The sequence below is a fragment of the Delphinapterus leucas genome, chromosome 12, assembly GCF_059928025.1.
Source record: "Delphinapterus leucas isolate spDelLeu-1000000601 "Yukka" chromosome 12, BTC_Dleu_Yukka2, whole genome shotgun sequence".
NCBI lineage: Eukaryota > Metazoa > Chordata > Mammalia > Artiodactyla > Monodontidae > Delphinapterus > Delphinapterus leucas.
The window spans coordinates 30,034,848-30,060,644 of NC_143140.1; the positions used below are offsets into that span (position 1 = coordinate 30,034,848).

General features: G+C 39.8%; 1 protein-coding gene across 7 annotated transcripts in view; it reads right to left on the reverse strand.

Moving 5' to 3' along the window:
- MDN1 (midasin AAA ATPase 1) overlaps positions 1 to 25,797 on the reverse strand; it is a 155,823-nt gene that overhangs the window by 102,637 nt on the left and 27,389 nt on the right. For all 7 annotated transcript variants that reach the window (XR_016395154.1, XM_089921862.1, XM_089921863.1 and 4 more), the window contains exons 9-20: positions 24,285 to 24,399; positions 20,525 to 20,718; positions 19,296 to 19,377; positions 16,373 to 16,468; positions 14,917 to 15,029; positions 12,802 to 12,950; positions 11,853 to 11,913; positions 6,068 to 6,279; positions 5,333 to 5,436; positions 3,849 to 3,993; positions 3,065 to 3,161; positions 1,608 to 1,721 (exon numbers count right to left, since the gene is read on the reverse strand). Coding sequence is in view for 6 of the 7 variants with exons in the window: in XM_089921862.1 (XP_089777988.1) it covers positions 1,608 to 1,721; positions 3,065 to 3,161; positions 3,849 to 3,993; positions 5,333 to 5,436; positions 6,068 to 6,279; positions 11,853 to 11,913; positions 12,802 to 12,950; positions 14,917 to 15,029; positions 16,373 to 16,468; positions 19,296 to 19,377; positions 20,525 to 20,718; positions 24,285 to 24,399 (1,482 nt within the window). In the remaining variant the exon portion in view is untranslated. The remainder of the gene's footprint in view (positions 1 to 1,607; positions 1,722 to 3,064; positions 3,162 to 3,848; positions 3,994 to 5,332; positions 5,437 to 6,067; positions 6,280 to 11,852; positions 11,914 to 12,801; positions 12,951 to 14,916; positions 15,030 to 16,372; positions 16,469 to 19,295; positions 19,378 to 20,524; positions 20,719 to 24,284; positions 24,400 to 25,797) is intronic.

Here is a 25,797-nt window from a genome sequence, read left to right on the forward strand (position 1 = left end):
GGACTTCCCTGGTGGCACAGTGGATAAGACTCCACACTCCCAATGCAGGGGTCCCAGATTCAATCCCTGGTCAGGGAACTAAATCCCACATGCATGCAGCAACTAAGAGTTCACACGCCACAACTAAAGAGCCCACCTGCCACAGCTAAGACCCAGTGCAACCAAATAAAGAGATGAAACCCAAGTTCTTGCCCAAATGAGATCTGTCGTCCCTCCTTGCAATCTAGCTAGACATTCTTTCTTTTGTAGAAAGACTCTACATTCCAGAAGTGGGTTTTTATATATGGAACATGAACCTCTTGTACTATCAGGGGTTTTGTTTTTTTTTTTTTTTTGCTGTACGCAGGCCTCTCACTGTTGTGGCCTCTCCCGTTGCGCAGTACAGGCTCCGGACACGCAGGCTCAGCGGCCATGGCTCACGGGTGCAGCCGCTCCGCGGCATGTGGGATCCTCCCGGACCGGGGCACGAACCCGTGTCCCCTGCAACAGCAGGCGGACTCTCAACCACTGCGCCACCAGGGAAGCCCTATTAGCATTTTATAAGAGCCACACTTCAGCCACACTGCTTTATCTCCAGCTTTTCGAATTTTAACTACACATATTTACGCTTTTGTCTAAATATTCTTGGCTAACAAAAAGTGCTCTGATTTTAAAATGTGGTGTGACAAACCACTCCGAAGCCCTTTGACAAATACCTCTTTGACTAACCTATTTAAAACCGGGCTCCAAGTTTTATTTTCTAACCAGCATTTTGCTTTATATGTTCTTTTTCTTCACTTATCACAACCAAAAATAACAGTATTTACTGATTATCTTCACCTGTAGAATTAAAGCTCCCTGAAAAGAACCAAGATTGTCTGTTTTATTTATAACTGTATCCCTAGCATCTGAGCCACTCAATAACTATTTGTAAAAAAAAAAATAAAGAAAAAAGCACAAAAAGCAAAGTAAAACACTAATATGATCCAACTTCAAAATCTTTACATATTGTGTATCTTGTTTTAGAGGACACAGATAAAATCAACTAAGTGACGTGCCCCAGATGACAGAGCCAGCACTAGAACCCAGGGTGTATGATACAAAAGACTGCACCCTTTCCACATGGCATACAAAACACAGAGGAAAGAAACTCAAATTAAAGCACCAAGCAATATAACCACTCTATACTTCATTCAGCTAAGACTAATAATTCCAAACTGGCCTCAATCAATTATATCAACCTTCCCCCCCTACATTCCACAAAGCTAATATGCAAATTGCAAAAAGTAGGATATCACCAAGGCAGATCAAAATACAAGCCATTTATATATCCTCAAGGGATTCAAACTCTTAGCTGTGAATAAAGAAGTAATTAGGAGAGCATTATCTAATTGTTTACATATTCTCATAGGTATTGACAATACATATTCTCATAAGCTCTCTATGTAGTTTCCTTAGGAAAATCCAAGGGAGTCCATAAGGTTCCAACATTAAAGTAAAATCTAAATAATCCTTCCATCAGTCTTCTCTCGTTAGAAGCAAAAAAGAAGAAAACAGTATACGTGCATGAGGTACACATTTTTATGCTCAGAGGAGAAGTTTATACAGAGAAACCAGAAAGAACCCACGTTATGATTCCTTGCACTGTGCTCCTGTTCACACTCAAGCCTTTCAGATAATCCACAATAAGGATCTGTAAGTCTTCTTTACTTTCCAATTCTTCTACATAAAGTTCTGTGAACCTGTTAAGACAATTATTATTCCATAATAACCATTTCTGAGGAAGTTAATACAGCTACTCTGACAGTACAAAAACACAAGACAGAGTTATATAAACTCATTTTACCTGCTTGTAATATGAATTATGAAGGCCTTTCAACTTGAGATACAGATTGATCATAATGAAATAGAAAATAATGTAACCGCTACCAAAAACCTACCATTACTACTTCGAAGAAAGTCAAACAGTCCTTGCAAACACAGTTACAAAAATAAGACTTTATTTATCCTCATTTTCAGGTGTTTTTGATTACAACTACATGTAACAAAAAGTACATGCAACAATAACAAAAAAGCCTCCTCACTATCAAAATTTCACAGTTGTAGCAAAGGAAAATACATACTTGTGGTTGAAAATTTTTTCCTAAAAAGCTTTTACTACTTTTATAATGCGGGAGAAGATCTAGTAAAGTTTTAACACTATTTTAAAACTCAGATTCAACAAAAGGTTACCAACAATAAACAAGGTCATTTATCTTTTTTAAAAACATCTTTATTGGAGTATAATTGCTTTACAATGGTGTGTTAGTTTCTGCTTTATAACAAAGTGCATCAGCTATACATATACATATATCCCCATATCCCCTCCCTCTTGCGTCTCCCTCCTACCCTCCCTAACCCACCCCTCTAGGTGGTCACAAAGCACGGAGCTGATCTCCCTGTGCTATGCGGCTGCTTCCCACTAGCTATCTATTTTACATTTGGTAGTGTATATATGTCCATGCCACTCTCTCACTTCTTCCCAGCTTACCCTCCCCCCTCCCCATGTCCTCCAGTCCATTCTCTATGTCTGCGTCTTTCTTCCTGTCCTGCCCTTAGGTTCTTCAAGGTCATTTATCTTTTCCCAGATGCTACATACATAAAACATCTTGTTCATGTCAGTCTGTGCTTAATGATGAAAACTGAAACTTAAATGTTCTTTTACACATCATTAGTCTCATTCAAGAAGACTCTGCCTAAAATGCACTTACGTTGCTACATGATATACTATTATTTCGTTACGTTAAGGTTTTCTAATAGCTAAAAGGCTATCTGAAGGAGGAAAGTTTTTTGTTTTCAACAATATCCATGAGCCATTAAATGTCATATGAACAACCCAAAGGAAGAAAACTCCCAGTGTTCTGGAGTTTTCCACATTCCTACCACCTATAGAAAGAAGACTACTACAAGTAAAAAGATTCCTGTATCAGCAATCAATAAATTTCAAGCATTGTTATGAGGGTTGGTTACGTTAATACTACCAATCAATCAATAAAGAGAACTTAATTTTAAAAACAGTTCCAGGAACCAAGCCATGTCCCCTTACCTGTTTCTTATTCCTGGTGGGAGATTTCTTTTGCCCACATCAGTTGCTGGATTCATACACGCAAATAAACGGAAATCCGGATGACGAACCAGTGGTTCTGTTAAAAGAAAACTATAAACTCTCAACAACTTGTAACAATAAGTGATCAGGGGAAGACTAATTCCACTGAACCCCAGGGTGAACCACTATGCCTCAAGGCTCAGCAAGGATGGTACTGGCTGCTCAACCATCCTTGCCTTTTCTCAAACCCCAATGAAATCAGTTTCCAGATCTATGTACACAACTTAATCTTAAACTGCCATCCCACCATCTCTTATGGTGAGGTTGTTCATGCTATTTATGTTTCATCACCTATTCACCAGCGCGTAACACTGTCACTGAGTGTGCATGCCTTATTACCCACTACCCAAATGCCTTGACAAATTATCGTATTCTTTTCATTCCCTATATCACCTAACAATAAGACTCTGCAGAAAATTACTATCTACAGAATAAATAAATCACACTGGGAGGCCTATGTAATCTACCTAACCAAAAGAATATTACTTTTTTTAAAAAACATTTTATTTATTTATTTAGGCTGCCCCGGGTCTTAGTTGTGGCATGCAGACTCTTAGTTGCAGCATGCCGGATCTAGTTCCCCGACCTGGGATCCAACCCAGGCCCCCTGCATTGGGAGTACTGAGTCTTACCCACTGGACCACCAGGGAAGTCCCAAGACTATTACTTTAAAGAGGCCAAAAGGCCTCGCATCAAGTCAAACCCCAAGGGGATCAAGTGCTACCTGTGTCTCCTCGATCCAGCAACACCAGAGAGCCAGAGGAGCCTTCAAGTAAACCACTCAGACATTCCAATGTTTCTGGAGCAGCCAGATTAATCTCATCCAACAAGATCCACTCTCCTTTCTTTACAGCCTGAGCTAATGCACCCTAGAAGATGAAGTAAAATGTTAAGGGTCCATTTCAAACACAAACACACTCACCAAGAACAGTTATGTGAGCAGGGTCAGCAGCAGAGGCAAGGGCAAACCGCTCCTACCTGATGAGCTGACACCTTAGTGCCAAATGGCTGGTCAAGTTAACTTTTTTTCAAATATCCAAAAGGGTCAAGGGAATCTCTCTGAGCCTAACGATGAGATGCAATAAACTAGACCATCCCATTATATGGATGCTAAGGCAAATAATAACTTACAATGTATTCAGATGTTTAAAGGTAACCAAATGGTTATTAAAAAGACCCAAAATAAATACAGGGTCAGGCTATGAGTATACCAAGAAAAGATAAATGACTAAATCAAGAGTGTATAGTGGTTGTAATTCAGAGCCTTTCACAGGTGCTGAAGAATATCAAGATGAATCTTTCCTCATCTCTACTGATTTGATCTCAAGTTCTATTTCCAAAAGCAATGAACTGACAAAACATCAGAAACTTAATTGTTTTACTATTATTAGACTGCTTTATGCTTTTGTTTTCATGGTGATCCTAACAAAGAATCTTTTGTAAATAAAACTGAAAAAAATAAAACGGAACAAACATATTAAAATCCAGTGCAATGTCAAGTCATGAAATAGGTATAGACCCTATTTTGAGAGCACTTGACATCTTCATCGGTTATATTAGAAACAATCATATTAAGATTAAGCACTGATGACTAAATTTCCCACAACAATGGATATATGGTTGAGGGACTTTCTCTCTTACTAAGACATCATCTCAAGTAAGATTCCTACACCTCCCTTAGAGTGTGGTCTCAAGAGTGCCACAGAAACAATTTTCTTTAATAAAAATATAAAAAGCTGAAGTCACAAACATTTAACTAAGTTGATCCTGCAAGGTCACAGGAGAGAAAACAGTAGAACTACCCATGCACTGGAATCAAAAATGTGTCCTAACAGGAATGGACCCAAATCTCTCTCTCTCTCTGTCTCTCTCACTCTCTCTGTCTCTCTCTCTCTCTCTCTCTCTCTCACACACACACACACACACACACACACACACAGAGCTATGAAACAATAAAAAAATTCACTAGTTGTTCTCAACTGCATCTTCAAAAATAGTAATGATGGTGTTCACCAAGACTTTATAATTTCTATAACGGACATTTAAAAAAATCTTCCCCCCAAAGAATTATTTCATTAAGTGTTTACTGTCTTAAACAACAAGCCCTAAAAATGTCAACATGAAGAGAATACAAAACAGTAGCCTTCTTACATTTGCATTTTGCATCAATTCAGCATTCCCTTAACCCAAACAACCCAAGCAAAATACCTCTACAAATGCGAACAATAGGGCATTTTCAGTCATTTTCATCTGTTGTTGGGCATGGTTGAGTCTAAGACCAAATGCTTCCCACTTCTCTTTTAGTAATGGCCCTAGAGAAAAATAAAGACAAGAATTTAACATACACTCTGAGTTGTAATATATATAACTTAAAAAGCCACACAATTAACATAACACACACAAAAATCACATCTTAGAAGTATAAAAAATTAAAAACCACACAATTAACATAACACACACAAAAATCACATCTTCGAAGTATAAAAAATTAAGTCCAAACACTTACATAATGCCATGTGCAGCCACTATACTAATCAGTTTGTTTATATGCATACGTATTGGTTAACTCGTTCATCCTCACAAGAACCCTTTGAAGTAGGTACTCTTATTCCCATTTTATAGATGAGGAAGAAGATAACTAAGCCACCAAAAGCCCCACTCGCTGTGGAATCCAGTTTTCTGGAAGTAACCTCTTCTTCTAAGCACATGTGACTTACAACCACTAAGTGGTACTGTACATCAACATCAGCGACCGCTTGTTTTGATGGAAATCTTGACTAGAGTCACAGGAGCAGCAATACTTCAAAATTAGTCAGCTCTGCCTAAAGTCCTAGAAAGCTCTAATGTGTATTGCTTCATTCTTCCCCCAAACTCTTCTCCTAATTCTGCTAATTAAATTTCAGCCTCATGCCCTCCCACTGGCAGCCTGGGTCACATTCTTACCAGTCTCACTCTCTTTTCCATCCTTGTTGACAGCCGACTTGTGCACATGTTGCATTAGTCTGAGGAGATTGTGCCACCGTTTCTGCCTGTAACAGGTCTGAATGTGTCCCAAGAATGTAAAGTTTTGCTTCTTGGAAAATGTCTGAGCAAAGAGTTCCTCAAATGCCTCCCGTAAGGGTAGCCAAATAAGCTTATGTTCCACTGGTTTGTAACTGAAACAAAAGGTAAATATGGGATTCGAAAACTTCTAAAGCTAACAGAAGTAGGAAAGTATGCCTTAGAAAACAGGAATAGGTGTAAGATTTCTTCTAATCAAAATCAGAAATAATACCAAAATACTTAACATAAATCTATGTTAAAGTTTTAAATTATAATCTATTTTCTCCACTCCAAGTGTTAGAAGCACCTATACTAAAGGTAAAAACTAGTATTAGATAAACAAACTATGAACAAATTTGAAATTCCAAACTGGGCAGTGAAAAGCATGTCACTGATTTTATTTTTTTTAATTAATTAATTAATTTATTTATTTTTGGCTGTGTTGGGTCTTCGTTTCTGTGCGAGGGCTTTCTCCAGTTACGGCGAGCGGGGGCCACTCTTCATCGCGGTGCGCAGGCCTCTCACTGTCACCGCCTCTCCCACTGCGGAGCACAGGCTCCAGACGCGCAGGCTTAGTAGTTGTGGCTCACGGGCCTAGTTGCTCCGCAGCATGTGGGATCTTCCCAGATCAGGGCTCGAACCCATGTCCCTTGCACTGGCAGGCAGATTCCCAACCCCTGCGCCACCAGGGAAGCCCCATGTCACTGATTTTACTAACATGTTTAAATAAACATCATGTATATTTGATGATAAACCATACTCTATTAAGATTGACCAAAAGGTTTTTGAAACATTTTAGAAGAAAAATATAATGTCTGAAATTGACTTATTCAAGCATCTTAAGAACTTACTTGAACATCATGCCTTGTCAATGGAGGGTGGGGAGACTACTCCCAAAGAGATTCAAAATTGGGGGAGGGGGACGGTTAAAAAAAAAATCTTAAGACATTGCAATGGTTTGTGACCTTCCAAGGCTCAACTTTTTTTATTTCTCAGCATTTACAGTCTCTCCTATTTCTTAGCATTTTATTTTTCTGGTTGGGGAATTAGTTCATTTAAATTAAAATTTAGTTTAATATTGGGGGGGTTAATAACGTATAGAGTCAAGAAACACTGCTCTAGCTAAATTTAAAAGAAGTTGCCCAAGCAGCAGACTAATCACTCCTGGGAAGTCTCAAGTATACAATTCTCCGTGGCCTAGGACACTAAATACTACTCAAGAATGATGACATAAACTTTGTTTCTAAGAAATATAATTTGAGAACTGAAACAATACCAGAATATGTTTCAGAACAGTCAAGCACAATTGGAGAACTCATGGATACTATTTACTCACTGGCCTGTGAGAAGGAATAATGAGATGAGTGAAACCCAGTGCCCTGATACTGAGCATCTATATGGAAGATTCTGATTCCAGAGACAGAAAGCATGAGAACTTCACAAACTCAATATCGCTTCCCAGTAAGCACTAACCCATTAATTAGTAAAGACATTTCTTTACTCCATTTTTTCAGCTGAGATTTACTGAGCGCCTGCTAGAGTTCAGCACTGAGTAAATGAGGCCCACCACGTCCTGCCCCTCTGCAGCTTACAATCTAACCAAAGAGACAATAGGGGAATGCACCTACTAGTATAAAATATCAAGTAGCAAGTGCTATGACTGGATAAAGTGAAAGGAGAGTGGCTTAAAGAACTGGTACTTTGACTATGACAGTCAGAAGAGGCTGTGTCAAAGACGGGAATTGGAAGGAAATCAAACAAGGAAGGGTTAGGCTAAGCAAGTATCCCTGGGCAGCAGGGGAGCCACAGAGGAAATATCAACACAGAGCAGAGCTAAAGGAAGGAGACAGAGACGTGCCGGAGCCAGGTGATGAAGGGTTTGGAGTACATTCCACATGGACAGAGAAGTCAGTGGAAGGATCTGAGGAAGAGACTGATGAGATCTGATCACACTGTAAAAGGATCATTGTAAATACTAAATGGAAGAGAGACTGTGGGGAGGGTAAGAGTAGAAGCAAAGATGAGAGCCCTGCGCTGGACCAGGCAGAGGACGATGAACCACGATGACAACAGAAGACGTGGTAAGAAATTAAACACACACGTTATTTAAATAAAAGAGCTAGTCTTAAAGATGTCAGAATAGATGGATCCAAAGCTAACTGAGGCAGCAGAGTAATGACTAAGAACGGAGACGATCAAGACAGACTGCCTGGGTTCAAGTCATGGACTACCCATTACCTTGAACAAGGCACTTAATGCCTGTGAGTCTCAGGTCCCCTAAGTGTAAACGGGGATAATCAACAGGTTAAGAAGGCTAAGTGACTGAACACAGATGAAGACTCAAAATAGTAGCTGGCACAGGAGTGCCATTTAAGAGTTACCTGTGACAACTATTACCACTAGTAATTGGCTCAGTGAATTGAATTCATGAAAGAAATGGCTTTATATTTCAAATTAGACTGAGCTCCTTAAGAAAAAATTTTGTTCATTTAAAGCTGAAAGCATACTGGCTGGAACGGTTAAGTCGTCATATGTTTCAAGTGATGAATAAATGAACAAACATACATACACCTTTCCGAAAAGAAAAATAAATAAATAGAAATAAACTGTAACACAAATACTCAACGGAAACTAACCTGCCACAGGGAGAACTGATGAAATCAAACTACGAACCATTAGAGACCAGGGTTTCCATGATGTCTTTTGCAGAGAAAATATGCCTCAGGAGCAACCTAAAGGCCAAGAGGGGAGGGAGGTCTAGAACACCTGGCCCTCATGGAGAGTCACTCAGGGTCTACCTGTTACATACACAATACATGGAGACCACATACAAGAGTTCACTAGAAAATGGCTAGAACAAAAGAAAATGACTCTCCAAAATTATCATACATGAAAGAAGATGAAGTGTAAAAGAGACACAAAACAGTGCATGCTGAGTAACTGAAAAGGTAAACGGTTCACTTCATTTGGGGTCAGGATTCTGAGTTTGAAAGCATGCACTCCTGCCCTGCAATCTCCTGCGCAGTTTCCTTTATGGATGTTTCCATGGGTGGCTTAGAGGAGGACACAGGTTAGCCGTTTTATTTCTATTTCTATGAGACCTTTAATTTTCCTCCCATTTGTTCTTTCCTTCATCGTTAACTTCTCCAAGGATACCTCCCCCTTCTCTATTTATCTGTTTCTCCCTCAGAGGCTACCCCTCCCAACCCCATTCCCTATAGTCAGGGATGTGAACCTGTGTTCTGTGTTTTGCCATTTAATGGTAGACTTTCCTTTTCTGGAATGATTTTTACCTGCTTCATCTAAGTCCTCTGTATCTTCTACTCTTTTCTACAGAGTCTCATAAGCTCTCTCTACCCCAACTCTGTCAGAATTTGGTTTACTTCTCTACTCACAGGTAATCTGAAGGCCTATGTGCTGTCTATCAGAAACCTACTTAAATAGAATGACAAAATTGAGTTAAAAGTTAAATGAGGGAAAAAGATATACCACACTAACACTAACCAAAATTAAGGGGGGGGCTTCCCTGATGGCGCAGTGGTTGAGAGTCCGCCTGCCGATGCAGGGAACACGGATTCGTGCCCCGGTCCGGGAAGATCCCACATGCCGCGGAGCGGCTGGGCCCATGAGCCATGGCCGCTGAGCCTGCGTGTCTGGAGCCTGCGCTCCGCAACGGGAGAGGCCACAACAGTGAGAGGCCCGCGTACCACAAAAAAAAAAAAAAAAAAAAATTAAGGGGGTATGTATGCAAACAAAGATCAGAAGGCAATCTGCAGTAATGCAATTTAAGAGCCTAATGGCCTTGAAGGCTTTACTTTTATAACATATATTTATCCTTAATTATAACTTTTTAAAAAACCAATCTAAAGGATCCAGATTTGCAAACCAGACTAATTAGGACTACAAATTTCTTTTATTATATTTTAACCATAGTATTTGATAAATGCAAAATATGTTTAATGTAAGTTACAAAACACAGAACTAGCTTCATAGATGAAACTAACCACACACTGCCAAAATAGAAATATTAGCCCTTCTTTAACCCACCTCCCTACCTGCTGTTTTGTTTTCTACTCCCTTGCCTTTATTTATTTTTCCTTTTTTCTTTTTTCCCTTGTCTTTTTAAAATCATTTTTGGTCTTCCAATTGTATACACAAGGGTTCTTAAGCAAAGGAGTCATTCATACATCGATAATATATATTAGAAGATGTGATTTACACACCACTTGCCAATAATACAAAAGAACAGAAAACAAGGCATACTTCCAACTATACGAAAATTGAAACATGTAAGTTTTCTTTTGATAACTAATGCTAACCTACTAACAAGGACAAATGGATATGTATTTTTTTCACCAAGTTGCACCAAAATAAAATTCCAGTTAACAAATTCTGATTTCAACCTTTTGTATTATTAATTGTATCAAGGCACAACGTGTACTCACTACATTTAAAACTACTTGCAACGGCTGACGTAACACTACAAATTCTTAGAAGGGACAGATCCAGTGCATGTTCAATTAGTACAAGATTAACGCCATTTGTGTTAGGAATACTTAACAGTAGGATATTATTAAAGACACAGATAGATACAGAATAGAGAGAAACACACAGTAGTATAGACATGCCTAGTTAAGTAACAAATTCCATATATTAATAAGAACACATTGCAAGTACCACAGTGAGGGAATGGGGAGATTAAGTGTCAATTAACTGAACAGAAGTAAAACGAAAACAAGGTACAAAGACCACTGGGGAAAAATAAAGTCAAAGTAGAATTAGAGTAAGAGAGGTAAGCCTCAGCTAACGGATTCAAAGACAGAATATAAATTTAAAATACATAATTAGTGGCATGTGTAGAGCAGAATAGAAGTAATAGGTCGGGATGGTAAGAAAATGAGAAGCACCAAAGGAAGCAGGATTCCAAAGTAGCACTCCATCCAGAGCAGGAAGGGATATAAGACAAGGAAAGAGTGATAGTAAAAATAATGCTACAGCATAATGTGGTCCTCAAAAAAGAGTAAATAGCGAGCTTTCTTGCAGATATCACAAAGAGCAAAAAGGACAATAAATTCTATTATCTTATGCCTTTAAGAGTCTGTGTAAGCAACTGCTTAGAGTTAATGGGACAGACCCTATTAGGGTTCAACATAAGGTATGCCAAGAGCAGCCATCGCTTTTACAGCCTTCAGCACAGACTAAAACTGTTCATGAAACTAACATATTCAAAACCACAAATAAGGAAGAAGGGCATTTTACTGACCACAGTGGAGCGCCATGAGCCGTCCCATTTAACAAAGTGGAGGCTACTTAACGTTTCAAAGATAATCAAACTGCAGGAGAGCCTAGCTTGAAGGCAGTGCGAGCCTAGAACATAGGCTTCAGATAAATGACCGCACACACAAACATTACTTGATAACATACTTACCTTTTTGTTTTCCTCCCTCTCCCAGCAGGATCCTTGAGAGCAAGAACCTCAAGTGTTCTTTAAAATGAAAAGAAGCATCTATACACTCAAGAGCTCCTTAATAAATTCTAATAAATAATACCCTGCTGGGGTGGGCGTAGGGGGGCAATTCTCTGAACATTTTTCCAAGGCTACTTTTGAGCTTTACAGAGAAAAAGTATTTCTTACCTCAAATAGTGAACACAAAATAACAAGAAAAAGATTTAAAATCACACTTACCCTCCCAGCAAATCTGCAGTGTCACTTTGCTGATTCATATTGACAACCCTCAAACGGTGGCCTTTAATAAAGAAAGGGCAAAAGGGTTACCCTGTATGTAAAGACTGACAATATCCAGTGTGATCCTTAAGGATGTGTGGACAAGGGCACAGGGCAAATCTTTAAATGTGCATTTCCTCTGACCCCCTCATTTTACTTTCAGGAATCTTGACTATTCAAAATTTTCACCTAACCCAGAGATATCTAAAAGAAGATTCACTGCTCTAGCATCAGGTAACTGAAAACAACAAAAAAACCCTTCAGTAAGTCAATGTCTGTCTATGAATTAGAACTAAATAAATATCCAGTGTGAAATATTATTTAGCCATCAGAATAGGAATGAGGCAGTTCTGTTTTTAAAGATGTCCAATTTGCTTATTAACTAAATGTAATACACAGAGAATGATCCCGTTTGTTTCAAAACAAAACCAAATCTGTATGTATTTGTAGACCACAGATTAGAACTGAAAAAAGTTAATACCCATCTGTTAATAGTGGTTATTTCCAGGGGGAAAGAATACATTATTTCCAAGGTAAAAATTTCCAGTGCTTATCTCCAGGGGAAGTGGAGTGGTGGCACTTCTTAAATTCCAATATTCTTTGGACTTTTTATTTTTTAAAAAGGCAGTCAGGGGACTTCTCTGGTGATCCAGTGGCTAAGGATCCGCACTTCCAATGCAGGGGGCCCGGGTTCGATCCCTGGTCAGGGAACTAGATCCCACACACTGCAACTAAGAGTTCGCATGCCGCAACTACAGATCCCACATGCCACAACTAAAAAGATCCCACATGCCGCAACTAAGACCTGGCGTAGCCAAATAAATAAATAAATATTTTTTAAAAAATAAAAAGGCAGTCAGTGTCAAATGTTTGCTGTCTGGGGGAAGAGTGCTTCCCCTCTAGGAGTTACCTGTAATATGAGCCAAGTACTGGACGGTGGAGGTTTTGCCGGTTCCGGTCTCTCCCACCAGCAACACAGGCTCCCCTTTGCTAACACACACCGCGAGCTGTTCAATAAGAACAGAGGATGGCCTCGTAGCAGCAAAGGTGTGCTTCTCCCTGGGGAGGGGAAAGTATGTAAGCAGTTGGAGGAACAGGCTGCAAGCTTCTCTTTGTGTTATTTTGAGGAATCATATTTCCCACATTCAACAAACAAGAAGGAGACAACTCAGCGTGACGGTCTTCATGTTATAACACAGGGGTCCCCAACCCCTGGGCCATGGACTGGTACCTGTCCATGGCCTGTTAGGAACCGGGCCGCACAGCAGGAGGTGAATGGCGGGCGAGCAAAGCTTTATTTGTATTTACAGCTGCTCCCCGTCGCTCGCATTACCGCCTGGGCTCCGCTGCGGCAGCAGCGGCATTAGATTCTCACAGGAGTGCGGTGAACCCTACTGTAAACTGCATGCAACGTATCTAGGCTGCAGACTCTTTATAAGAATCTAATACCTGATGATCTGAGATGGAGCTGAGGCGGTGATGCTAGTGCTGGCGAGCGGCTGCAAATACAGATTATCATCAGCAGAGAGGTTTGACTGCACTGAGACCATAATAAATCGACTGCTTGCAGACTCATATCAAAACCCTATCAGTGAGTGGGAAGTGACAATTAAACTGCACCTTGCGGACTAGACTGGACATAAGCAACACACTTCGGGTGTCACTGTCTCCCATCGCCCCCAGATGGGACCATCTAGTTGCAGGAAAACAAGGTCAGGGCTCCCACTGATTCTGCATTATGGTGAATTGTATTAATTATTTCATTATATATTACAATGTAATAATAATAGAAATAAAGTACACAATAAATGTAATGTGCTTGAATCATCCCGAAACTACCCCCGACCAACCCCATCTGTGGAAAAATTGTCTTCCCCGAAACCAGTCCCTGGTGCCAAAAAGGTTGGGGACCGCTGCTATAACAGATGTCCTTACAACATATGAATTGCAGAATTCATTCATTCTACATACGTGGCGCATTTACATAACTGCTACTTCACTAGGCTCTGGAAATTCAAAACACCAATAAGATAAAACATCTGTACTACCTATGTCACCTTGCACAAACTACATAACCTCTCTTAGCCTCGGTTTCCTAACTTGTAAAATCTGGATAACAACAGTTACTAGCTGTAGAGGGTTGAATTATGTTCCCCCAAAATTCATGTCTACTGAGAACCTGTGAATGTGACTTTATTTGGAAAAAAGCTCTTTACAGGTATAATAAGATTAAAATCGTATCATACTGGATTTAAGGGTCAATCTTAAATCCAATGGCTGGTGTCCTTATAAAGAAAGAGAAATTTAGAGACACAAAGAAACACACACAGGGAAGAAGACCATATGACAATGGCATCAGAGATTGGACTGATGCAGCTACAAGGCACGGAACACCAAAGATTGCTGGGAGCCAGCAGAAGCCAGGAAGAGGCAAGAGTCTTCAGAGGTAGTGTGGCCCCGCCAATACCTTGGTTTCAGCCTTCCAGCCTTCAGAACTGAGAATAACTGCCTGCTGTTTTAGGCCATCAAGTTTATGGTAATTTGTTAGGAGAGCCCTAAGGACACTAACACACACATTAATTCACAGGCTTACTATAACCACTACATGAGAAAACATGCAAAAAGGTACTCAGCGCAACGTCAGGCATATAGCAAATATTTAATAACTTTAATAAATCTCAGAAACGTATAAAACTCCAGCCCTCAAGGGATTGACAGACTAATGTTAGCACCAAGCCTGACCTCCAGGTGATGCTTACTTCACTAAATACACTACAATGAAAAAAATCAAAGATATACCTTTGCTAGTCCCAAGTCTCTAATGACCCTCATCACCTCCTCCACCTATTAACATCTAGTTTCACAGAACACATTTTGGGAAATCACTGCTCCTTACTGTCTAGTACACTGAAGAGATCACAGTTCTGGCATGTTTTACTCAAAAATAAGGGGCTGGACCAGACATTCCTTCTATCAATTTCCCAACGACCCCACAGTGCTCAGATCAGTTTGGAACCCTGTTTACCTCTGTATGTGGACAGTCTCACTTTGTTTCCGTAGAAGCCGCACTCGACCCACTTGCACATCTAGCTCATTGATCGCAATTTCTGGTTTATAAAGTTGACAGAAGAATTCAGCCTATGGGAGGGGAAAGATTTTATCTGAGTAAAGTTCTGCATGCTCTTCAAATACTTCTCATCCGTGAGGCTTACTGTGCTCCTCTAACATGCCCTCTACTAAGAGGCATTTTCGGGCTTCCAAGATAGGTAAGTTAGCTTATAATTATATATTTTTTAATTCTCCAAGTTTCTCATATGTTTTTAAGAACAGTTATCATGAATGTTTCCCTGTAATAGTACTTTTTATTCATTCAAATGAGCCTCTATCTACCTATATGAAGTGAATACAGTGAACAGAAAGTTTTACTCCTAAAAGATATGAACAAAACCAAAGTAATTTTTCTTCCTCTATGCTTTCCTCTGCTTTAAATTTCTAACATAATGCAGGAAACAGTCACTTGAATAAACCATGATACATCTGACGACAGCCAAAGCAGAAAGAGAAGCTGTGACAGATGCTCAGGACACGTACCCATCAGGCTTATCCTCATCGCTAACCCAAAGAACCAAGATTTTGCTAAGGGTTTGGGGTTAGGAGTAAAAGGGGCAAATTGCCCAGGGAAGGTAAACCCCTCTTCAACCAAAGGGGCTGAATATTGATCAACCTAAGCCAATCATGGTAGTCTCATTTCTCTTGTCTACTATAATTAACATACTTATTACTTCAGCCCCTTTTAGTAGGTGCTCTGTTACCTGCAGCCAAAACCATCCCGATAGTTTCCCGATAGCCTAAGGAACACCTCTAACCATCTCGGTTCCTGACTAAGGCTTTTTTGAGTCATCAGTCATTTGGGAACGCCAAATATCTGCCTCAAGATGAGCCCCAGACATTTCTCCAGCTACCAACACCATTGCTGAAAGGCTCTCTCCTCCAGAAGTACATATTTTGATATAAAACAGGAAAGGCAAATATTAACAGTATCAGCAGTGAACCTAAGTAGTGGGTATACAGGTGTTCAACTTTTCAACTTTTTTGATGTTTGAATATATTAACTATAAAAAGTTGGAAAGTTGGAAAAAATCTAATTGTGCACAGAGCTACAGACAAAGGTGTTACTAAGACATGGTTCCAGTCCTGAAACCACAACCTACAGAATAACATGCTCCTTAAGCACTGGAGAAAAAGGCGTGCGTGTGAAAAAGGATGCAAGGCAGCTCACTCTAAGAACGTGGAACACAGGGAGAACTATTTATCCAGGAGACAGTGAGTTTTATGCCCATGAGAGGCAGCAATGAAAGTACCAACTCTGACAGAGGAGGCTGTTATTTGCAAAAGCTGTTCCAGGTAAGGACCAGAGATCAGCAATTAAGCTAAATATCCCAGCTTCCTTTCAAGAGGGAAGTAAAAATAGTATTACATACCTTTTTCTTGGAAATGTTCAATTTGCTTCCAATGACTTCTGCCATTTTCAGTTTGCTTGTCTGCTTAGAGAGCATTGCTGTGAAACAGTCCAGAGCCTATTAAAATAACCAAGGTAAATGCCAACTGATTTTTAAAATAATACGTTAATAACAGAGCATCACTATCCAGGCCACAGAAGGGAGGAACATAAAATCCAGCAGAACTTTTCTGCAAGTAAGACTAAGGAGAATACAAATAAAGTACCAACCCTAGACTCAAAGGACCTTACCATAACAGAGACAGGACACCAAAAAATGTGAAGGCTTTACTATCAAAATACCAGTTAATTAGGAAAACACACACAAACGCCTCAGTTTGCAAATCCAAAATTCAGGTAATAATAGCAATTAGCATTAATCCTTGGGTATATGGTTCCGTGGGGGGAAACGACTTCCAGACAGTGGAGGTAACACCAAAAGATTACTTTCTAGATGTAAAGGGAGACTCCTGGTGTGCAATAAAGGGATTACACTGTCATCACCCTAACCCAGTACTTAATCTTAGCAACGACTGATAGGCCAACAAGATACATGTCTTCTGCTATAATGAAATATAAAATACGTATCACCACCAAATGGATTCTACCCCTACAAAAGCTGAATTTGAATACATCAAGCATTTTGTTAAACTTCTACTTACAAGAAAGACAGATAAAATGACAAGGGAAAGGACACGAGTATGGCAAAACAAAGAATATATCTGGTTCTGCTGCCACCAAGTGTAATATATCAATAAACTTCATGCAAGCATTTAAAAAAGAATGTATCTAGTTTTGTCCCTAATTCCTTACACAGAGCGTCAAAACTTCTTGGAATTACCAGGAGTAAGGAGTGTCTTTTGTTATTTACTGGAGCCCTTATGGACCTTAGCAGGTTTATTATGCTAAGCAAGGTAACTCTTGATGGGCCCTTAGATAGTTTCTGGCCAGGCCAGAAAGACCAAGGGTTGAAACTTCCAGCTCCATCTCCAACCTCTGGAGGAGGGGAGGGGATGGAGATAGAGTTCAATCGAATAGCCAATATCAGAATAAGACCCCAATAAAACAATGGACATCCAAAGCTTAGAGAGCTTCTGGATGGTGACAAAGTGATGTGCCAGGAAGGTGGCACACCCTGACTCCACAGGAGTGCCTGTGCTCAGACTCCTGAAACCTTGCCCTATGTGTCTCTTCCATTTGACTGTTCTTGAGTTATATTTTTTATAATAAAACTATGACCTGTATGGTGAGTGCAGAGCTTCCAATGAGTTCTGTGAGGTGATTACTGTACCTGAGGAGGTTGTGGGAACCCCTGAATTTACAGCTGATAGGTCCTAAGTGTGGGTGGGCATCTGAGACTTGCGGCTAGAGTCTAAAGTGGGGCAGCCTTGCGGAGGACTGAGCCCCTGAACCTGTGGGGTCTACACTAACTCCAGGTAGTCAGTATCAAAACTGAACTGAATTGCAGGACACCAGTTGGTGTCAAAGCAGTGAAGAAGCAACCAGATAAAGCCAGAAGGTGAAACATTCTGTAAAACAATTGGCCTGATCTCTTCAAGGGTACGTGTGGGGCGGGGGGGAAGGTTCTGTTCTGATACAGTAAAAAAGTTCTTAATCCCATTCGCATAGAAAAGGATGTGGAAGGAGATACATCAGGGTATTAACAGTACTGGGGGGGCTTCCCTGGTGGCGCAGTGGTTGAGAATCAACCTGCCAGTGCAGGGGACACGTGATCGATTCCTGGTCTGGGAAGATCCCACATGCCGCGAAGCAACTAAGCCCACGCGCCACGACTACTGAGCCTGCGTTCCAGAGCCCACGAGCCACAACTCCTGAAGCCCGGGCGCCTAGAGCCCATGCTCTGCAACAAGAGGAGCCACCGCAATGAGAAGCCCGTGCACCGCAATGAAGAGTAGCCCCTGCTCGCCACAACTAGAGAAAGCCCGCGCACAGCAACAAAGACCCAATGCAGCCAAAAATAAATAAATAAAATAAAATTTTAAAAATTAAATAAAATAAAGAAAAGTACAAAACAAGGTTACCTGTGAGAAAGATGAGAAATGCAGGAGAATGGAAAGGAAATTTCAATGGAGAGAAGAGGATTAAAGGACTGGCACACAGCACTTCAGAGTTCAGCCGGCTTAAGTGTGTGCTCCAAATGTGGGTTCTTTCTCCTCAAAGTAAGTTAACCAAACACAGAGAGAAACTGCTAACCAAAATGGGTCACTATTCTCTCCTCAGTCCTAGCTGACAGAAACCAGAACACTTTATAGTCAAAATGGGTTAATGTTTTAACAGCCCAGAGATCTTCAGGCAGCATCCCTTTATTCTTAAGCAGGTGGGAATAAATCTCTCTCTGTTCTACTGAATGTGGCAGAGCTACAATTCAATAGAGCTTCCCTCCCACGCAACACATTTTGTCCCCACGTCCAGCACACAAGGATGTACTTTACAAACCCCACATTAATTTCTCTGGACTAAAGTTAAAAAGGCCCTACTGAGGCTAGTGGTGGGATAAGACAAATATAAATCTATCAAACAGACTAAGAAATTATGTACAGAAATAAATACTAAAGATCTTAGAAACACTTTCTATTTTATAATAGTATTATCACCCGGGAGACTTTCTTTTCATTTAAGCTTTAATTTCAGTACTGTATCTGTTTTACTCTAATTCAAACTATACTTATTTGAAATTAGTAGTAACCTGTTTCAAAAACCACAAAACATTTATTAGGCCCAACTAGTTTTAAGGCAACATTAGTTCAGTTTTAACTAGCTAAGGATAATAAACGGTACCTACACAAAAGAAAAACTTTTTGATAGCAGTCAAGACACAGAAAATAACAGTAGAAATCAACAGCCTTAAAGAGCACAGAGAAACAAGCAGGAAGACTGTATCTTACCTCTTGAAAAATATTTAATGATGCTGATGAAGACAGACTGTCAAAGCTGTGGGCAATCCTATTACACCAATTCAGTAGGTCCCTTTAAAAAAAAAGGGGGGGGCGGGGGGCAGAGCTTACTTAGGTCTGGGAACACTTGACAACAAAGACTCTCCTTTTCTTCTGGCAACTGAAGATAAACAGTGTCAGGAAAAAGAATGAGTGGTCCCAGTCCCTCTCCTACCAGGAAGTGACCTAGAACTCACTTCTCCCCATCCATGCCAGACAAGGTAGCAGGAGACAGGGAGCAATTAATTCTCAGAGCAAACTGAGGGGAGTTGCCCACACCTAATTCTCATTTCTCAAAGGGCAAGTCAACCACTGAGAACGAAGCGCAAAGGCATGGATGGAACTCACTATACAGAGCAAAACCCAACAGTCTTTTATTTAAGACCCCAAGCGTCACAAAAGGACATCCAGTGAAAGAGCTATGTCAGTAACTATTCCCAACTTTGGCTTTTAAAGTTATTTGCTAAACTTCCAGTTATAAGTAAGTCCTAAGGATATAACATACAACATAAGTACAATTAACGCTGCTGTATGCTATATATAAAAAGTTGTTAAGAGTTCTCATCATGAGAAAAAAAATTTCTTCTTTTACTGTTTCTTTAATTTTGTACCTATGAGATGACAGATGTTCACTGAACTTACTGCAGTGATCATTTCATGATGTATGTAATCGTTATGCTGTATGCCATAAACTTATACAGTGCTCTGTGTCAATTACATTTCAATAAAACTGGAAGAAAAAAGTTATTTGTTAAAGTTAACATAATGTTACCTTCATAAGCCTTCCCATTCAGTAACTATAGATCTCAAAAAGGGACTGAACACTATGAAGCAGCCCAAACGTCTAATTTCAAAACCTGACTTCTTGTAACCACTCAGTTCTAGCTGCTAAGAACTTCTGAGGGAAGCAGTTTTTAAAATACCAACTGAAAAGCGTTTAGCCCAGGGCTTCCCTGGTGGCGCAGTGGTTGAGAGTCCGCCTGCCGATGCAGGGGACACGGGTTCGTGCCCCGGTCCGGGAAGATCCCACATGCCGCAGAGCGGCTGGGCCCGTGAGCCATGGCCGCTGAGCCTGCGCGTCCGGAGCCTGCGCGTCCGGAGCCTGTGCTCCACAACTGGAGAGGCCACAGCACTGAGAGGCCTACATTCCACATAAAAAAAAAAAGTGTTTAGCCCAGTACCTGAGAGACAATTCTCTCCCCTCAAGGCTTAGTCTTTTGTGTTCCCATCTGGCTTCTGAAACTTCCTCGGGTGCCTGTTCCCCTCCAACAGAACTATCACTCAGAGGGTAATGTTTCTCTCCAGTAAGCTGGATGTAAATGTCAAGCAGGTGATCGGCTGCTACCGATAAGCTGGGATATCTATTTCGAAGAACCTGACAGAGAGAGAAAAAAAAAGGAAAGAAAATTTAGCAGCAGACAGAGTGATTTTTAAAAGCACACATAAACTGCTGCTGCCACTAGTCAACCAAAAATGAATTTTTCTAAGAAATCTGTCATCTTAACCAAGTATAACAACTTCCACCCTCACCCATACCTCCCACACCTCAAAGACCATGACTTTTTCCTGCCCAGAACTCAGTTATCTGGCAATCTCACCACCTATCACACAGCTTAGGGTATAGAAGCTAGATGGGAAAAGGGTCTCAAGCAACATAGGCATCCAAGTCCCAGGCACTTACTCATTGAAGTATCCTTCAAGTAGTATGTACTCTAATTTTTTAAACACAATTCTAGTACAGTCATTAAGTCATTTCTCAGACAAAAGCAAATAAGAAGCAGTTAATGGGAAAAGGAAAGTTTTTTAAAGCAAATCACAGTAAAAGGAGCTAGTGTTAAGTCCCGATAAAAAGTAGTTTTTATCAGACAACAGAATTTAACAAGCAAAAGATCTAGCCCAATTCACTTTGATAACTATTAAGAATTCTGTGCAGTATAATACTTGGTGCCCACAATATTGGTTCAACGCTTTTATTATATGGATTTGCTAAGTCAAGTCTACTTGAGAAGGAAGAAAAATATCATGTATATATTAGGAATATTACACCCTAATACATTTAAATTGAGAAGTATATCACGATTCCAATTTATATATGAAATATCAACATATTTTGTATATATTAAAGTTGTAAGGTCCACTAAAATCTTTTAACGGTGTCATCAAGTGGTAGATCTCATAGATTTTTATTTCTTCATACTTTTTTTTTTAACTGGAGGATTTTACAACAAATATTATTGAAAACATATTTCAGATGTATTGAAAATTAAGGACAGAAAACGAGAATAATAAAATCAACAAATTCAATTTAATAGATACACGTGGATATTTCAAATACAGAATATACATTTTTTGTGTATGAAGGGAACATTTTCAAAATTGCCCATATATTTGTGGACCCCGGCTACCATAAACAAAATATACTTATTTCCATCACCCCTAAAACAAAAAGTTCCCTTTTGTCATCACTCCCTTCCTCCACATCCCCATCCCTGGAATCCTGCACCTGATTCAGATCTCTATACAGTTTTGCTTTCAAATCTATCATATACACAGAATCATACGGGATGTAGTGTATAGTTCGGTTTCTCTTACTCAGCATAACGTTTTTGAAATTCGTCCAGACATTACTGTATGTATCAGTAGTTCATTCTATTTTATTGCTGAGTAGTAATTCCAACATATGAGCATGTATATTTATGATTAAGGTGGAAAAAAAAGCTGTTTTTACTTGAAACAAATTTGTTAGGTTTAACACTTTAGTAAGGTCTCAGTTATTTGGGAAAAAAGTTCTGAATAGAGATTTATATGTACCAACCAATTAGTCATTTTCTACCTTAGTCAAAAAACACCTTTTGTTATTAACATGAATGTCAAAATTTAAACACAATATCACATAATAAACTAATCTAACATGATATGGTTATCAATTTGATATGTATTTTGGAGATTCATTCCTTTAATAAGCATTTATTAAGTACCTACTTTGTAGCAGGCACTATTCCAGGGACAGAGAAACAAAACAAAATAAGGAATGGAACCCGTCCTCGAGAAAATCCCCCTAATATAAGAAGCAGATATGAAAGCAAAAGCAAGCTTGCAGCCCAAAGTACAGCATGGTCGGCCCTGCTTGGGAGACCCGGGAAGGTTTCACAGAGCAGGAGAGGCACCTGACAGAGGTCGCTGGTGACTGTGAGAGGGGACTGCCGGCAGAGAAAGCAGGCCACCTCTGGTGCCAGCACGTGAGGCATCAAGGCACATTCAAGGTGTACGGGGGAGACAAGGTGTGAGAAACTGCTAGGGGTAAGTTCCCGGCACTTACTAGGTATGAGACTAGCATTATGTAAAGAGCTTGTTTTCTGAAGTGTAATTTGATATTTCAGCAAGAAGTCAAAGCCAGTCTTTCTAAGCGTAAGATGGCTGTGGTTGGCAGCAACAGAAATGCAGTTCCTTGTGTTCCCTGTGAGGTCGGCATAGGAGATTATTTTATTTCCTAAGTAATACACACAAGGTTTTTAGCTACCAGTCATTTATTTAGGAGAGTGTTATTAGGATTAGTAAGTCCAGAAGCTTAAAAATAACCAGTGAGCTTCTGAAAGTCAGCTACCTAAATATGACCTAGGTCACTGCAGCGAGGAGGTGTGTGCTCCTGTCGCACCTGCGGTGAGCAGAGTGACACACTGCTGATCAAGGCAGGAGTGGAAGGAGGAGTTCTGGCTCATCCTTCAAGTACAGAATACAGTAAGAACAGAGTGGCTGTCAAATGTTCTTCTCATCCTCTCAATCCCCAATAAATTACACCTAAATGTGAACTTCAGCCCTCCCCTTTAAAGAAAAGACTCAATTTCAGTCTGAAAATAAAACATTTAAAGGTCTGCAACAGCAAAAGAAAGAGGAGCACTATGACAAAGCAATACAACAAACATTTACAAAATGCCAGGCACGGAGTGGATGCTGGGGATACCAAAGCTGAGTTAAGTTACTGGAGGAGCTTATAGCTGAGGGCGGCAAGAGGGGAACAGACAGACATACAGGACACACAAATACACAACTGGGAACTAGAGTGAGATAAGAAACTCTCAAGTGTAAAACAGGCTGTAGGGTTATAAAATCACACCATCAAGGCAAGGCTTCTTAGAGATTATACTATCAAGGTTTACCCAGTAATCGGTGAACTCTGAAAACCCCTCTGCTAGTAAATACCTAAATGCTAGATAAAATATTTGAAAAGGTTGTCTGGTGCCACTTATTTATCTAAAAACTTATACCAAGAAAGAGGAAAGCATCCCTGCCATGACTGAATGGTCACTGACAATGCTTTATTTGTGGCTCTCCAAGATGAAACGTTGGAAGTCGGGACGCTTCCCAAGTGAGGAGGTAGATCCAAGGGGAGACAGGAGGTTGGCAGGGTAAAGTGAGGCACACCTCTCAGTGTTCGCGGAGAACCAGAGATACTACAAAGTAAACCTATGTATAAAACCTTTAAAATAAGTCATCTCAATTTTCATTAATACCCCGATCAAAATGTACGTAAAGTTGTTAAGTGTGGAAGATATTAGTTACAAAACAACTTAGCATAAAAAAGATCCTTTGGGGACAACTGGGGAAACTTAAACATGGTCTGAGAATTAAGTGCTACTGAGGAATTACTATTCATTTTATTGGGTATAATAATCATTACAGTTATATATGGAAATGCCCTTAGAGATGCATGAAAGTATTTAAGGGTGAAATGGTATGAGGTTTGTTTTTAAATATATTAGCAAATAAAAACTACTAGATGAAATTAATACAGTAAAATGTCAGCATATTAACTGTTAAATTTAGAGTGACGAGTATTTTGGTGACTCATTGGGCTATTTCCTCTGTTTACATGTAAGTCTGACACTTTTAATAATGAAGAGTAAGAAAGAAAAGCATTGATACTTTCAAATAACCCCATACCTCATTCAGTTCTGTCTTATCCATGTTATCCAGGTAAATTTTGGTCCAGTATTTGTCTAGCAGAGTAGCATGACTATTTAGCGGTCGATACCAATTTCCTCCACAGCTCAAGAGTCTGTATTTCAGAATGAAAAACAGAGTCACACAAAATTCCCAATTTTAACCTTGAATTATGCCCCTGGTTATCCCTTGCTAGACGTTATCTCACATCTGAGTAAAACTCACAGTTCCTTCTGGTGCCAGACAGCACTATGTTGGGCTTATAGGGAGCATGACAATGAAAGGCTGCCACCAAGCCAGGTTTGACTATTTTCCTAGGGGGAGTAATAGGGCTTTAACCAAGTTATTTTCACATCACTGCAAATGATCCTATTAGACGTTTTGAACTGAACAACATGTTCCTTTTCCTTAAGACATAACCTCAGGAAAAAGAAAACCTAATCCAAGACCAACAGCACTAAAAATAAGTTCACTGCTTATTACCAAAAGCGACAGTACCTAAAATTATTTAACATGCCCAGAAGAGAAGGAATATTCATTAAACACATACTCTGGGCAAGCCATGGGCTTACACCTAAGCCATGTAATTTAATCTTCACAACAACTGCCCTGAGGGGATGATGCCTTTCTTTTCTTCTAACTGTAAGGAAGAACTGTACAGAAGAGGAGGAGAGTAATGTTCCTTGCTCACTCAACTATGACTACAAATGGCAAAGCCAAGAACTGAACTCAGGTTTGTGTGACATACTTCTATGATGTCCCAGGACTTTCTGGGAAATGTATCTAGCAGGAAAGAACTTCACCATCGCTGTGAATAAAATCAGGGTCTATTAAAACTAACAGGGCCTAGCAAGGTCTTCCTTAGAACTGTTAGCTCTGCATTCCATCTGGAAGTGAATGTTCACAGAGGTACAGTAAACACTAATATAATCACTAAATACAATGTGGCATTATTTTCACTCTTGGGCATTTTAAGACCTTAGAGAAGCTGTACAGTTATAGACAAGTAGGAGGAAATAAACCACTGCCTTCACATTATTTTAAAAAGTAGATAGGGACATATACTAAGTTTGCTTAGGTTTTATTCCTTTGTTGATGCTTATATTCAATTAATTTTTTTAAATGCCTGAGGTCTACATGGCTTTATCATCACCACCATCATGGCTGGGCACTTACTACGTGACAGATCTTTAGTCACTTCACCTAACCTTCATAACTTACACCAAGTTGTAAAGTAGGTGTTATTGGCCCCATCATAATCAGTCAAGCAAGGTACACACAGGTACAAAGTGTCAGTGTCAGGATTCAAACCCAGGGCTATCTGACAACAGTCTCATCTCTGATTATGTTTGAAAACATGAAAACAAGACAAAGTTTTTTAAGACTGGTTACTTATTTTTAAGTGGGGGGAAAAAAACCACTTTTACTTTCTAAATTAATTATCTCCATTAAAAATAGTCAGGAAGGGGCTTCCCTGGTGGTGCAGTGGTTGAGAATCCGCCTGCCAAAGCAG